Below are 15,704 nucleotides of genomic sequence, written 5' to 3' on the forward strand. Positions count from 1 at the left end.
TAAAGAATTTTCTTTGCAATTTATATGCAATTTTAAGAAATCATATAATATTATTTTACTTTATGTAGAATTTTGTATAATTTTAAGGACATCTCAATCTTTTTTCATTGAATTTTTAGAATTTTATTTAAAAAATGCAATTATGTACAAAATATGTACATATACACATACACATATACATAAGGTTAAATGTCCAAGTGGAAATGTCTATATGGATTTTGCCGTTGCTGTGATGGAAGCGATCGGCTGAAGAAATTCATGGTCGGTATTTTCCGAAGTAGCGACTGAAACTTCGTCGTCTGCGCCCGAGGCTGCGATATCGATAAGGGCTTACCTTGCCGACCCCGGTGAGCTCCTTTACGCCTATCCTCCTGAGAAGGGCGGGAGGTGCCGGAGGTGGTGACTTGAGAAGGAGCGCAGCATATCCATTGGGAAAGATAGGCAACTCGTCAGATCCGATGTTTTCATCGCCGGAACGTCGTCTACGATGCGGACTCGACGACAAATTCAGTTTTTGAGCTGCCCTGCGACACAAAAATGTTTATAATTTAATATTGCTATTGTGCGTTGTACAATATATTATACATTTTAAACACAAAAATAGTTTCCGAAAGAAATTTAATTAAATAATTATTCGTTCATTAGTTCTCTTATTCTGCTGTCACCTTGTCGGAAATAAAAATATTAAATATTAAATATAATATTCCCATTTCAAGTTTGTAATCATCAACTTCGCGCGCTTACGATGTAAGAATGTTATCAGTCGAGCATCCAAGTTTACTCTCATTTCTACTTTCTCGAGCCTGGCCCGAGAGACAGATACCTGCGGAAGAGTCGCTGTATCCCGGAAGGTATGTGTCTCGAGGGTGACTGGGTGACATACTCCGCGGGGCGGGCTTGGTAATCAGCGGAGGTAATGTGCCGGAACCCTCCCCCTCCCGCGTCGTGCGGGGTACATCGAGGTGGCCGCGTTTAAAGGGGTGCACCAGGAACGAGAGCGCTCGCCGATGCTCGACGTCGGCGTCAGTTTTGGCGGCGGGTAGGGAAGTTACGCAGGGTGGTTGCCCTAACTTCTCTCCACCCCTCGTGGGCCTCGTTAACCCACGCTCTGTGAAATTGGAAATACCAGCGACCTCTCGCGCACTCGTTCGCCCCTGAGGTCGGACCCTCACCTTCCCTCCACCCCTCCTTCGCATTCCCATGCTCTGCGGTAGGCGCCTCCAGCGGGCTGTGGAGCGTCATAAAAAATGGAAAGTATGGGGGATGCGACTAGGCGTCGCGTCGGACGGGACGGGCGATTATCGCCGCGAGATGCAGTTGCAGATGCAGTTTGCGCCGCGTTGCGTTCGTCCGTCACGTGAAAATCACGTGAATCATGTCGTTCGATGCTCTTTCCCTTCCTCGAGCAGGTGCGAACGAACGACGCGTGAAACGACTTACGAGGATTGCGACATGCGTCAGCCGACGATTTCTTTAATAGATTTTAAAGATCTAATCTTGGAAAGAAGGAGAGACCCAGATGAGACTTTATCACGCCATTCGGAGCCAGTCTCTTGAAGTACAGTGAAATAATAGGGTAATTTTGGGACAGACGACCATAGTTTCCGGAATTGATGGCTACAGTAAAAAACGTATTTTCCTTCGCTAAAGTAGTTCTCAAAATTTCTCTGTTGAGTAATAGGTTTTTTTTATAGGGATTTAAGGACTAATGTATCCACGCTTTTTTTATCAATTTTATATGTGTCTGAGTTTAACCAATGAGAATACAATTTTACATAATAAATATCAAATACACACCACCATCGATATCTGCAGATAGAAGAAATCTATAAATTCTTTTTCTTTTTTTCTTACCTTTCTCTTTTTCTTCTCTGGCATCAAATTTCAAAAAAATATAAATAAAAAATTAATCTTTTAATAAAGTAGGACTAATTGAAATAATTTCTGCGAACAGACAGAATACAATGCTATGCGACAAAAAAAAAACACTTTAAAGTTAATTATGAAATCAGTTAAAAATTGTCAATCCTGTCTCGGATGGCCAGGATACGCAGAGCGCGAGCAAACCGTGTAAACCTTTAAGGCAATTATAGTACCCGGCAAATATCGCACAAAAGCTCTCGGACGTTTTTTATTTGGGTTCAACAACGCCGAATTCGCATAACGCGTGCGCGCACGGCTCGTCGCAGCCGCGTAACATCCATCGACAAGCGAAATGTTTTGCCGGCCCGTTCAAAAGGATTGTTTTCGCGCACTATCAACGCTGTTGCGCGCAATAAATGGCATCGACAGAGAGACGAAAAAAAAGCTACAGGAGATCCACGAGGTCGCAGCTCGTCGTGCCGTTTTAACGAGCACGGACTGCTTGCGAAGCTGACGTGTAGCATCACGTTGTGTGCTCTGGAATTTCATGCACTTTTTCTGCATCGAGCGAGCTCAATCTCTGAGTTTTATGCTTGATTGAATTATTTACAATTCTTCTTTCTCAGAGAGACCGAAAAGAGACGGGACGAACGAGGAAGTTTATGAGGCGGGACTTTGACGAATAAATTATCTCTACATCAGAATCTCTTTTAAAATAAACATTCCAGCGGTTTTTTCAACGATGAGAACAACGCAAATGTTTTTTTGATTCCTTTTTTTTTACAGCCATATAGCTATACGTCAAAGAGATAATTGCGCTAATATACATCTTGTGTTTCTTCGTAATAAATACATTTTAAACCTCGTGAAATTATAACTACCAGCAAAATGATATCAAATGTTACTGCGCATTCTTTACGCGATGTGGAATGCGTAATAAAACATGACTGACCCCGGCGAGATATTTCTGTAATTAACGCAGGCACAATTAAGCAGTCTGTCTCATTAGTGGCTTGAGAGCTTCCAACGAAAAAATTTTTTTCTCAACATTATACAATAATAAAAATTTATCGCGGGAAAAACTTGATAAGCGCGTAAAAAAAGAGTTGAAAATTTAATAACTTTTATTTAAAAAACGTTTGTATTATCACATTAAAAGGTTTATGAAATATATGCTATTATTGGTCTGTTTTCTGTTCCTGCACTAGACTTTTCTAGAACTCTCTTTTTCGCTTTAACCAAATGTCAAACATATCTCACTTTAAGTTCCAAAAATGTACACTAGTTCAGTCACAGAAAACAGACATATTATATACTATTTAGCATAATATCTAGAAGAATAAGAAGAATAATATCTAGAAATATAATCTAGAAGAAAAAATGTATTTTTTTATATAGCGATATACATTTTAATGTATTTTAAAATAAAATTTAAAATTGATTATTTAAAAATATTTAACTGATTAAACATTTAAATAAATTAAAGGTATAAATGAAAGATTAATTGCCACATATAATAATAAGTAAAAAAGCAATTGCGCCATTCATTTTGAAATGAATACAAAAGTAAATACAAAATGAATACAAAAATTAATTTTATATAAATCTATAAATTTTTAAGTAGGCTGTTTTATGTGTATACAAGCAGAATGAAAATAGTGTGGTATTTTATCACGAGCTGGCAGTCGTAAGATTACGAAGCAAGCGAAAAGCCCATTCTGAAAGTAATGTATCTTCTATACTTCGCAATATGTGCCTAAGGAAAATCTAAAATAGAACGTGAACGAATGTGGTAGACACAGGTGCGTGTCACAAAGGCGCAATCTATTTCATCAATCAGGAGGAACAGATGCGTACTGGATCTCATACATGTATTCAAAACCTCCAATGAAATATCGCCGAAATCCCCATATTTACCGTTGTCATTGACATTTAATATCTTAAAAGCGAAGCACAAAATGCCGATATGAATGGAATATTAAACTGCGCACACTAAAAATATGAGTTTTTATCGATTTCCAGTTCATATTGTAAACCTAATTTGCATTACTCGCAAAATGTATTTGTAAGTATTTTACACCCAAATATTATATCTCAATTTTCATTGTTTTGTTTGACAATTTATAATTAAATTAAGATAATATTTTATATATCCTTCAAATAAAGTCATAAACGTAAAAGTTTTTTCTAAATTTATCCTAATATAACAATATATATAAATCGCATAATATATAAGTTCACTTATATATAAGTTTAATTATTGAAAAATTAAGTAATTATATTATCAAATTTTGATTATACTATATATAAAAGATCGTATATAAATATAAAATTCTTACTGAATATTTTTGTAATATACTGAAAAATGAATATAATAAATTGTACTTGTTGATATTATTAGCATCCTACACGAAATAAATTAAAATGGAGTTTTATATTGATTTTTATTTATAATATTAAAATTATTTTTAAAAGACAAATTTTTGCTAAATATTTTTAAATTTAAAATAGTAAATCAAATTTAGTTAATAAAATGTAAAAAAATAATAAATAATAAAAAATAAAACAAAACTATAAAAAAAAAGATCATCAAAAATACATCAAGTACATAAATGCACTCAAAGATATGCGTCATTTCTCGAAAATTTTTAGCTGCTGGATTTAAATTCTTTGTCAGAAAAATTCTATTGTCACATCTACGAGAAATAATTTAAGCGAAAAATCGGCGATTTAAAAATAAATGATTTTGATCATATTTACAATGGTATTATGATTAAGAAAATTTTGTTTTTTATCAATTTTAATTATTATCTTAAAATGCTATCTTTTACCTTTAAAATGAATTTATTGTTTCCGTATGATTTATTATCACCAAATATACATAGGTTTGAAGTTGGAGATATGTTGGATATGCTTGGCGCTGTATTGTCGCGCTATGCGTTCACTTAGCGCGAGACACTTCAAAGAGTACCCTATATGATTTTTTTTTGCATAATATGAGTCTTTTAATTATTCTGTATATAAAAATATTAAGGTAGGAATAAAAAACCAACAGTTTACGAGATGTTTCATATTTTATTCTGGCACATACTGACGTGAAATATTTAATACTTGTTAACTATTAATTTTTTGTTAATCGTACCTTAATACTTTTATAAATTGAATGAGATGAATCAATTAATATAAAGAAAATACATAGTAGCTTATCTAGAAAATTGTTCATTTTGCCTACATATTTTTTAAATAACTATGTGTTTCTTTTACATCAACTGATTTATCTCATTATTCTAAATGATAATAATACAAATTAATTACAAATAAAGTTTTGTCATATAACATATTGCTGGAACGTCATTAATGTTTTATTAATTTTAAAACTTCCTTGATCTTTCATTAAACTTACAAGATGTAAAATACAATTCTAAAAATTCACTAAATTGGACAAGTCAAGCCTACGGCATACAAATGCATTTTTTTCTGTTGAATTATTTGTGTTTCGGTACATTACTAGAATTGCTTGAATATACATTACTTGAATCAGACAGAACGCGCAGAATTTTTAATAATTTACTAAAACGCAAGCAGTTTAGCAAAAAAAAAATGCATCATATGCCGCAGGCTTGATTAATTTAACACATTTTTAGGATTGTATAATATTTTACATCCGTGAGATGAAGAACTGAGGAAGTTTTAAAGCAATAAAAACATTAATAATATTCCAGAAAACTGTTTGACAAATATTTTTATTAATTTATCGCTATTTTACCTAATTGTTCGTGATATTTGTATTTGTACCTCTATACTTAAAGGTCATTTATTTATTCAGCTGTATTTAAAATGCTTTTCATGAAATGACTAATTTCAGTTGTAATATTGACTGATTTTCCCAGCGGAGCTTTTAATGTATTATATTCGGTTGCAGGCAGCGCGTTTCACGATTTGTCACGTCGCACATCGAGCGATTGTAAATTTTTTGGAACGCACGTTTTACAGTAATAAAAGAATCGCGGAGAGAGAGAGAGAGAGAGAGAGACAGAGAGAGGGGGGGGACCTGCGGGGTCCGCCCGTAACTCGCGTGGAAATTACACGCTTAATTCGCGATGTTATTTACGAGCAAACGGACACTCGTCGACCACCCTCGGGGAAATGGCCAGGGGAGGTCGAGGTACAACACCGCCCTTCTTGGCAATCCGCCACGTATCTCGGCTTAATCAAGGAAATTATGGCGCGAATCGCTTTAAACGTCCGGTTCCGTTAGTAAGGTCGCATATTTCGCGCCGCGACACGTTCGATATCAGCATGGCGTGTGAATTAAAAACTTTTGACGAGCGGCACGTGACGGAGTTTTACGAGCCCACAACAGAGGGAAAACGAGCAGGTTGGTCGCGAGGAATTTTGTAGGTGGTGGATTAATTAAACAGCCCGTGCAAGAGCGGCACACACCACAATCGACCTTTCTGCCTGGCAAGACCACGAATAAACTCGAGGGTGGACACAACGGTGACGCTAATAGCAAGACCACTAAACAAACGCGCGTATCATGATACACCGTTACGAGTAATCGCTGTGGAAAATTATCCATGTGAACATCCGAGAGGCTAGCTGATTTTTTTTTAAACAGGACAAATTACGTAGCGTTTACATTTCACCTTTTTCTTATTCGCGCATTTGTCAAGAAAAATGTTACATAACATCTCAACAAAATTTTTATTTCTACGATTACTTTAATATTCATGGATCTATCTCCTACAGTCACAGATGTACTGAGGATTTCGGTCGAGAAGAGGGAGGAGGAGGGGGGGCAAAAATTTATCTTTACACAAAACTTATCATTAATATTTAGATTAGAGAGAGAGAGAGAGAGAGAGAGAGAGAGAGAGAGAGAGAGAGAGAGAGAGTCTGCAGCCTTCAAAGATCTTCAGCGAACTTTTGTACAAACAACACGTGAAACACAAATTGGGCAACGAGCGTTTACTTTTCAGCGCCAAAATAATTTTCATAATTTAATCCTGTTTCTTTTCCAAAATTTAGGGAAAAGGGCATACACCTGCAGATACACTCTTCCAGGATATAATCATGCAAAATAACTATAAAATTAGCCTTTTTGAACAAAATTTTACAAATGGAGATTATATTACTCTGATAGTCACTGACTGAGCTTTATCAGCGGTATTTTAAGCTGTCTGTTACAAGACGGAATGAAGGGGTTTTGATAGCCACCAATGATGTTGAAAGTTATAAGATTCACCGAGCCACGACAAATTATTTGTCGAGACTGGCGGCAAATGAAATTTCTTCCGGACGAATTAAATTTGCATCCTCATTAACTGCTTTTCCTGCCTGTAGAAAGTTACAAAGCTCTTCGTCGTTCTGTAAACACCTTAATGGACGCTCAGTGAAAAATCTCTACACTTTTACAGCGGAACGTTTCACGAAGAAAATTCTTTTTTCATCGTACATTGTACGCAAGGTATCGGCAGCGTGCCTAACGTTATCACGTGCATTGCACTCCACGGTATCCCATAGCGAGGGATAATTGTAGTTTAAATTCGGTTCTCCCTACCAGTTGCAACCGATATCGGTAATCGCATTATTACGTGAATCCGGCTCCCGACCTATTACTAGTGAAGTATTATCGCTCGAAAAGTTAAGCCTCTTACACTGGCTCTACGATCTATAAATTTTACATTGCTCTCGCTTCAAACACGCTCGGCTTTTGGACGAATCTTCCTATGGCAATCCACAAAATGGCAAAATAATATACTTGAGCGTCATGCGATTTAGAATTCTCAATTGAAGCTAGCTATACGTACGCGCGAGATAGAACGCTATTTTTGTAACAGAAGTTTAAAATGACGAATAATAATAAAGAGTTAGACAGATATTTCATACTTATGCCTAAAAAAATAAGAGAGAGAAAGCAAGCGAGAGGGGAAGAGAGGAAGCGAGAGAGCGAGAGAGAGAGAGAGAGAGAGAGAGAGAGAGAGAGAGACTCTAAGAGAAAAGTCCGTATTTTATCCATATTTATCTCTGTAAAGTTGTAGTGCACCTTACTTTTTAAAAAGAGAACTTTTTCTCACAGTTCCAAATGCATTCCTAAGAGGAGTTCTGGAGTTCGTTAATAAAATTAAAAATAGTTCTCGTAAATTTAATTAAAAAAACACATATTTAGGAGAAATTTCATTACCTTTTACATTATACGGGAATACTAAATATATTTAACTAATGTTTCCTTTAAAATATATTTCTAAAAAAGATTGTCGATATACCTCTGGTGGTAACTTCGTTTCTGTCTTTTTTATCAGCCTTAAAATTTGCTCTTCACGACTGCGCAACATATCACTCTCGGCATGACAAATGTTTGAATAATTCCTCCCGGTGCACACACTTGAGAGAGTGCGAATCGTTACGCGATCGAGTCCCCGGGACGAAGGACGAGAACACGAGCCACACGAGCTATGTGTAACCACTCCATAAATTACGTAACAGCCCGTTCTCGTCTCTTTTTACTTTGCACCCCGAAGTGCGCGACGCGGTACGCGGTTGCTCGGCAAACTCGCCAATCCCGTTTGCACCACCACGATGGAGGGTGGCGGGTGATGTCCTCTTTCCCTCCCTCCCTCCCTCCCTCCCTCGCTCCCTCTTCCCTCTATCCTCTATCGTCCTGTCCCGTTCCATCGGGACTCTGTCACGCACCTTTCTCCGTTCGGTTGCCCGGAAACGAAAAGAAAACACCGACGGGATCTCGCTAGAATAGATGGAGAGCACATTCGAGAGGATGTCGCGTCGCTCTCCGGGGTTCTCCTTCGGATAAATCTCGTCACTCTCACGTCGAAACGACAAATTCCGCCCACGCTCCTCATACCCTCTCCTGATTGAATTGCCATAATCGATCCATGAAAAATCCCGACCGCGTATTCAACGGCCTCTCGCATTACCTCCATTCTCCCCGTATTTTTCTTAGCCCGGGACCTCTTCTACTCTCGCGCTTCATCCCAGCGAGATAATCAAGAGTGCATTTGCTTTAATCCTTATCAACCCGTCTTTGCCTCTCGCCGCGCATTTCTCGCACCGTTTGCCTAACTCTTCTATTTTTTCTGGATTTGAATCGATAATCTTGCGTTTTTTGTTTTAACAAATAAAATCTTGTTTGTTAATAACCGCGCGATCCCAAGCAGATTTCAATGCGACTCTCATTGTTTCGTCACTTTTATTATTCTATCGATGTTCTCGATAATTCTGATTATTTTCTTGTTTCAACATGTGTTTTATTTGTAAATATAATCATTTTATTCGTTACCTTTCAAAATGTTCATTTTTATAAACAGTTTATGATCTGTTCCAGTATGTTACCAATAAGTACATACCTAAACACAATTAACTAGCTATATAACTACATGAAAATGACAACTTTGCTGAAATATCTAAAAATTTAAGTACAGTTCTGAAAATAATTTTGTTGAGCCAAAATAATTATGTAAGACGCTAGTTGCTAGAATATCAAGATCTTTTACATTTTATACTCATTATGCTTGAGCATCCTACATAATTATTTTGATGGTCAAAATAAAATTGTTTTCATAGTCTTTCTAATCTAATTAAATTTTTGGATACCTGAGCAAAATCGTCCCTTCCGCGTTACGTTCAATTTTTTATTTCGAGAGAAAATGTGCACTCGTAACCGAGAGTTTATATACTTGTATAAAAAGAGCCATCGACAATAACTTCGCGACGTATTTCGTCCGTGAATAAACAAACTTTCGCGTTTCCTCGCTGGAAAGACTTGACGAGTCGACCTTTTTACCAAGCACGTGAAGTAGTAAATCCGTTGTAGGTATTCGTGAAAGTATCGCGCCCACAAGAGAGACTCGTTTAACTTATATTGGCGTCGTGCATAGCCTTCGCATCGTAAATCATGCAAAATGCCGCTTCGTCAAGAACGGAGTAGCAGGATTTTGTATGTTATGAGTGGAAGGAAGCGCAGATGTCTCAGCTGGTCGATCGCTGCAAAACTCTGATTGAATTGCTTCCATCATTTGCTCGTACGTAACAAACTGGCTGTCGCAGACAATAGTCTGCGCAACGCGTAAAGTTCGATGCCGAGAGACAGTATTGCGAATAAGAAGGAAGATTGTAAGGAAAAGCAGAGCAGCAAGAGAAACATGAGAAATTATTAATGTAAAATAAAAGCATTATTTATATATAATGCTTAAAGAAAATTAAGTAAATCATAATAATGACATCACGTTGTATTAATAGAAGAATAACTCAACTAAACAAAATTTAATTTAATTAAGCAAGAGACATCCTACATTCTCTCAAAGTAGGATATTATTAAATATTTCAATGTGAATTTATATATCCAATTCCGAAAACCACGCAAAATCTTTTTCCTAGTTTTGAAACACAATTACAATAAAAAGAACTAGAGTAGTAAAATATCACATATTAAATTGACAAGCAATTTAATAATATTATAATGCTAATAAATATCATGTAAGAAATTAATATTCTTTTTATATCAATGCAGTGATAAAAATTTTTTAGGAAGATTAAAATAAAGTAAATGGAAAAAATTCTTTTGTATATCCGACATAAGCATTGTTTGCTTTAAGATGCATCAACGATACAAGGAATTTCACGTGAAATGATGGTCTATTTGTTCCTTCACAAGGCTCCAGAAGATCGGTACTGAAGTTCAGGAACGCCCTGTGAATCCACATTTCAAGCCTCTCCTTTACCCTCGTCTGCCTCGCTGCTGTCGAGTCTCGTAAGGCGCCGTGCCGATCGCAGTGGAAAAAAATAAAGAAAGAAAAGCGCCCATTGCTCGTCTCGATAGTTTCCGTAAGAGCTGTCGATATAATTTCCTTTCTACATGAACGGTTGCGGGAGAAAACATTTCACCCCGAGGCATCCGGAATGCATCCCTACGATCCATGAAAGGGGATGCGGCTTTCGTTACTTCGCGGAAGGATGGAATTCCTGACGTTTTTGACGAAACGCGTCCGATGTCGTGAAGAAGACGAGGACGCAAGTGACGAGATAAATTCGTCCGCAATCACGCATGAATAATATTTATCTTGCGACAAGCATTACCTGCTCTCTGTATCCTATGCATTCATGGGTACGATATGTTACTTCGTCTCAGTTCTCTTCTTCTTCTTCTTTCCACCTTCTTTGTAAAAAAGATAGACGTATTCGAACATATACAAGCAATTGGTATTGATCTCAAAAGATTACGTGCATGATTTCAGTTTTTAATTAAAATATCGTGACATTATAGTTTTCAAGATTTTACGAAAAAATTATTATTGCAATTTTCATTTCAATAAATGAATACTTCTTGTTAATTAACGAGATGCAAGGAGAAATGATCTATACAATTCTGCGCGAAACGTGATATAACTGCTAATGTGTAGATATTACGCAGAATATGACAAGAAGCTGATACTAAATGCGATTGTGATTCTTTGATTCTTGTCTCACGTTGAACATTATTTTGTAATTAAATCAATAAAACTAAAAATTAGACGAATAATTTAGCGCCTGTTAATGAACTCAAGATTCACGTAGGTATCATAGAAAATACTACGAAATTCACAAATACAAGAAATAATAATGAAATAAATGACACACGGAAAGAATAATTTTGCTGAAATAACTAAAAATTAGATAAATACGGATCTGAAAATAATTTTGTTGGACTAAAATAATAACGTAGGAAACTCAAGCACGATGAGCATTTATGCTGCAAAAACTTTTGACATTCTAGCAACCAGCTTGAAGGTCCTACATAATTTTTATAATTTAACAAAATTATTTTTAGATTTGTATTCAACTAAATTTTGGATATTTCAGCAAAACTATTTTTCGGTATAAAGTTAGCACAAAATAATTCATAAATTGCAAATCTTGTTTCTCGATTTTTGTACAAAACTTTTCCATTAAAATGTAACAATAACGTCAATATAATGCTGTGAATCAACAAAAAAAACTTTTCCATTCCTCAACTTAAATATATGCATCTATCAGCGTTTCATTTAATAATATAAGTATTATTCGTCGTCATGTAATATATCTAAACGGCAGATAAAACATTCACGGTTAAAAAAAAAAGGAGAGAACGTAGTAGTAAAAAGAATGGTTTAAATATAGGAATCCCATAGCGATCATGAAATACGATTATTACCTTTTATCCCGAATCGCAGTAACTCGGTTGACGAGCGATCGGTTCATTTCATGGCGCGTTACACGCGTAATTTTCGAATATTGCCCTGATTTATGGCTCATATTAACGAGAGAGCGCCAGGAACGCTCGCTTCGACGACGACAGGACGGTCTTCATCGTCGATGGATTCGCAAGAATGAGAACGTGTACCCTTCTCGACGAGCAGCCATAAATATTCAGGAAGGCGCCAACAAGAAGCACAGACCCTCGAAAAAGCGTGTGATCCGGCCGTGCGAAGAATCGTGGAAATCTGATTTGTGTTACGGGAAAGTTTGATTGCCGATGGAATCGGTTGGAGGGTTACGAGCTTCTTTTCACGACTTCGAATTCCTCCGCCTAGAAATCCTCAAAATTTAATTACGTTCTTCGGAAAGTAATACCACGCATTAATTACAGTTAAAAATTTGCCTAAAAAATTAATACTGATATAATAAACTATTGTATAAACAAACATTGAATTATAAATTATAAATAACCAAAAAATTTTCCTCTCTCTCTCTAATGAATTTTCCCTTTCCTTAATTTTAAGAACTTTCTTAACGAGTCAACGAGTAACAATTTTACCAAAGTATTTAAAAATTTAAATCTTTTTTTTGTTAAATTATCAAAATAATTATATAAGATGTTCAAGCATGACGAGCAATACTGCAAACAGTTTTGACATTCAGGCAATCAGCTTAGGCATTTTCTACATAATTATTTTGATAATAAAAAGTACTTTAAGTTTCAAATAATGAATCTTGACTCTTACAGATTGCACATGAAAATAATGTGTATTTGTTAATTTTAATCATTTTCTATCTGCAAATGTTCCACTACTATTGCTAGAGAATGCAAAATGCTCGAAGAGTTCCGGTAAATTCTTGTTAACGATTAAAAGTTCACGCGGCTATCAGGGCAAAGAGCCAGAGATTAAGAACGCATGGCACTTCGCAAGCGAAGAGATGTCTCGTGAGTTAGAACGGCAAGTTCCTTATGAGCGTGAGAAGTTCGCAAAAGTTCCCCAATGCAGATATTTGCATGCTCGTACATCTTACGGTACAAAGATGAATACCGAGAACTTACGACAAATCTACTTACGTTGTATTATTATAGTTGGAATCGAAACGGAAGGATCTTTACGAAAGAATTTTCCCCTCCGATATTTAACAAATATCACCGTATTCTCACGAAATTCTGATAAAATTGCGTCAATCATAGACTTCTATACCTACTACACATTACATTGCTAAAGGAGCATTTATATACGTATTCTCATTTGATTTTAAGAAAGGATTGTGATAGTCAATTCTTACAGATTACAACATACGATATACAATTACAGCCAGTATAAATGTTCCTCTCTCTATTTATTATCGTACCAAAAAGTTGTCTCCAAAAGCTACGTACTATATGTACATATATGCGTAACACATGCTCGTTTCTATCAATGTAATTTAATTGTAATCTTGGTTCAACTAACTCTTTATCTTTTTGAAAAAAGTTGAAAATAATCTACTAAAATTAAAGATAATTGACAACAAACGATAAAGAGACATGGCCGATTATATACGTAACATATCACGCAGGGTTGCCAGAAAATAAATTTTTAAATTCCCTGACTTTTCCAGGTTTTCCAGATGAAAATGGAAAACTTTTCAATATAAAATATGTAAATTTTAACACATTTAAAGTCAAGAGTTGTAGGAAAGCTAGCCTATATTATTAAAAATAATGCAAAAGAGGCTTAGTAGCATACTAAAATTTTGGGTGTAAATTCAAGCCAACAAAAAATTAATTAGTATTGTAAATAAATTAGTATCTAAAAAAGAATGCAGTTATGAAAAAGAGCGATCAAATAAAAATATTGAATAAAATATAAATTTTAATTATTTTATTAAAATCGTTTAAAATGTGCAAATTTTGAACGTATTTCATTATAAATGATATAATATTAAAAAATTATAATAATTATTTAGAATAGGAGCAGTTTAAAAAAATTGTGAGCAAATTTTTTAAAATTCCAAACTTTTTTACCCTGACTTTTCCTGGTTTTCCCGATTTTCCAGGTCTGTGGCAACCCTAATACGTTATGAATTCAGTATATACTTTTGAGAATAATATATTTGAGGCTAGTTAGCGGTCTAATGTATATATGTATAGAAATTTTTAGTATCATTTGATTTCGCATCGATGAAATTGCATACAAACGATGTTTTCACATCGCATAATGAGAAGATTAATTTAAATTCTCTAAGATAATGGATCTCGCGATATTTCTTCCTCGGGATGGGGGAGAAGAGTAAGATAGTACTATGGAGGCTCGCCAATAGACGGTTCACCTTCTCTCGGAAACAGGAATTTTTATTCTAACATAATTCTTTTAGTATCTGGATAAAACCAGACGATGGCGACCATTTCTCATCGCTCGGGTGGGAGTTAAAAAAAAGTTAAAAATACGTGTCGCATAAATTCGTTAGCTCACTCGCAAACCTAGTGGTCTTGCCGTATTTATCCGATTTTTTTTTTTTCATATTTATCATGCCCATGCCACAAATAGCTGTAATGCGTTAGAGAGGACGCTGTTAACTCTGACAACTTGGTTCTGACTGATCTCCATGTACCTATCTCTAAAACCACGAAGTGTCGGGAATAAATCGACACCGGTGTATCGGGGATGAGTAAAGCTGTAATATGAAAAAATGTCTTCGATATGGAATATACAGCAAAACTAAAATCATACACTACCGTGTTTCGCTAGTCTTTTTAATGCGGCTCGTTCGCGACGCGACTGTATGACGTATTGCGGCCAAAAATTGCGGAGCTTCATGGATTCTGCCCACGGGTGCAATGACATTTTTACGAGCGCCCCACTGTCCGATGAAAAAGCGTTTGTCTGCTATTCTTTCTCCGGCTCTCTGCCACCTTTCTTGGCCGTTTTCCGCCACGCGCCATTTGTCGCGTACGTCGAACCATTATTGACGCAATATCGAGTAACTTTCATTTGCGAGCGTCCGCGACGACGATCGCCAGCGGTTGTCGGTCCTCTTCAAAGCGGCCGGCAGTCACGTGTCGGTGGGAACGAATAAATTTTCGATAAACCGACGTCGACGGGCGACGATCGCTCCGATTTCGCTCTATACCGAAATGGCACGGCGGCGCGTATCGAGTTTCCGTCGTTGAAATAACGCTGAAATATGCCACATGTGTGACAGGAACACGTCTGAGCAACGGATAATACAAAGTAATCCTTGCTTAATGCCACGAATGCGATTGTTCGCAACAAAATTGATGCACAGAAAAAATGGTTTTACTGAAATTTCTAAAAATTTAGCTAAATACAGAGATCTGAAAATAATTTTGTTGGATTATTAAGATAATTATGTAGGAAAGCTAAAAAAAAAGTTGCTGCACTGAGAGAAAAATTTTTGGTACTTGAAATTATAATTACATGTTACTATAATTGTAAATTTTTCGAATATCCAATGCATCCGTAGTAATTATTTTCATAATTCAACAAAATTATTTTTAAATCTGTCTCTAGCGAAATTTTTAAATACCTCAGCAAAATTGTTCTTTTATTGTGCCTATATATGTATAAACGTTACCAAATTTGAAGCGTACTTTCTATTAA

General features: G+C 35.9%; 2 protein-coding genes across 5 annotated transcripts in view; one reads left to right on the forward strand and one right to left on the reverse strand.

Annotated features, from left to right (window-relative positions):
• The window catches only part of LOC105149866 (uncharacterized), a 392,270-nt gene that overhangs the window by 129,077 nt on the left and 247,489 nt on the right, over positions 1–15,704 (reverse strand). For all 4 annotated transcript variants that reach the window (XR_015546240.1, XM_087409859.1, XM_087409858.1 and 1 more), the window contains exon 6: positions 335–524. Coding sequence is in view for 3 of the 4 variants with exons in the window: in XM_087409859.1 (XP_087265985.1) it covers positions 335–524 (190 nt within the window). In the remaining variant the exon portion in view is untranslated. The remainder of the gene's footprint in view (positions 1–334; positions 525–15,704) is intronic.
• The window catches only part of Dscam1 (Down syndrome cell adhesion molecule 1), a 414,656-nt gene that overhangs the window by 9,813 nt on the left and 389,139 nt on the right, over positions 1–15,704 (forward strand). The window lies entirely within an intron of this gene.

This window comes from Acromyrmex echinatior, chromosome 9 (genome assembly GCF_024713525.1).
Source record: "Acromyrmex echinatior isolate Ae372 chromosome 9, ASM2471352v2, whole genome shotgun sequence".
Classification (NCBI taxonomy): Eukaryota; Metazoa; Arthropoda; class Insecta; order Hymenoptera; family Formicidae; genus Acromyrmex; species Acromyrmex echinatior.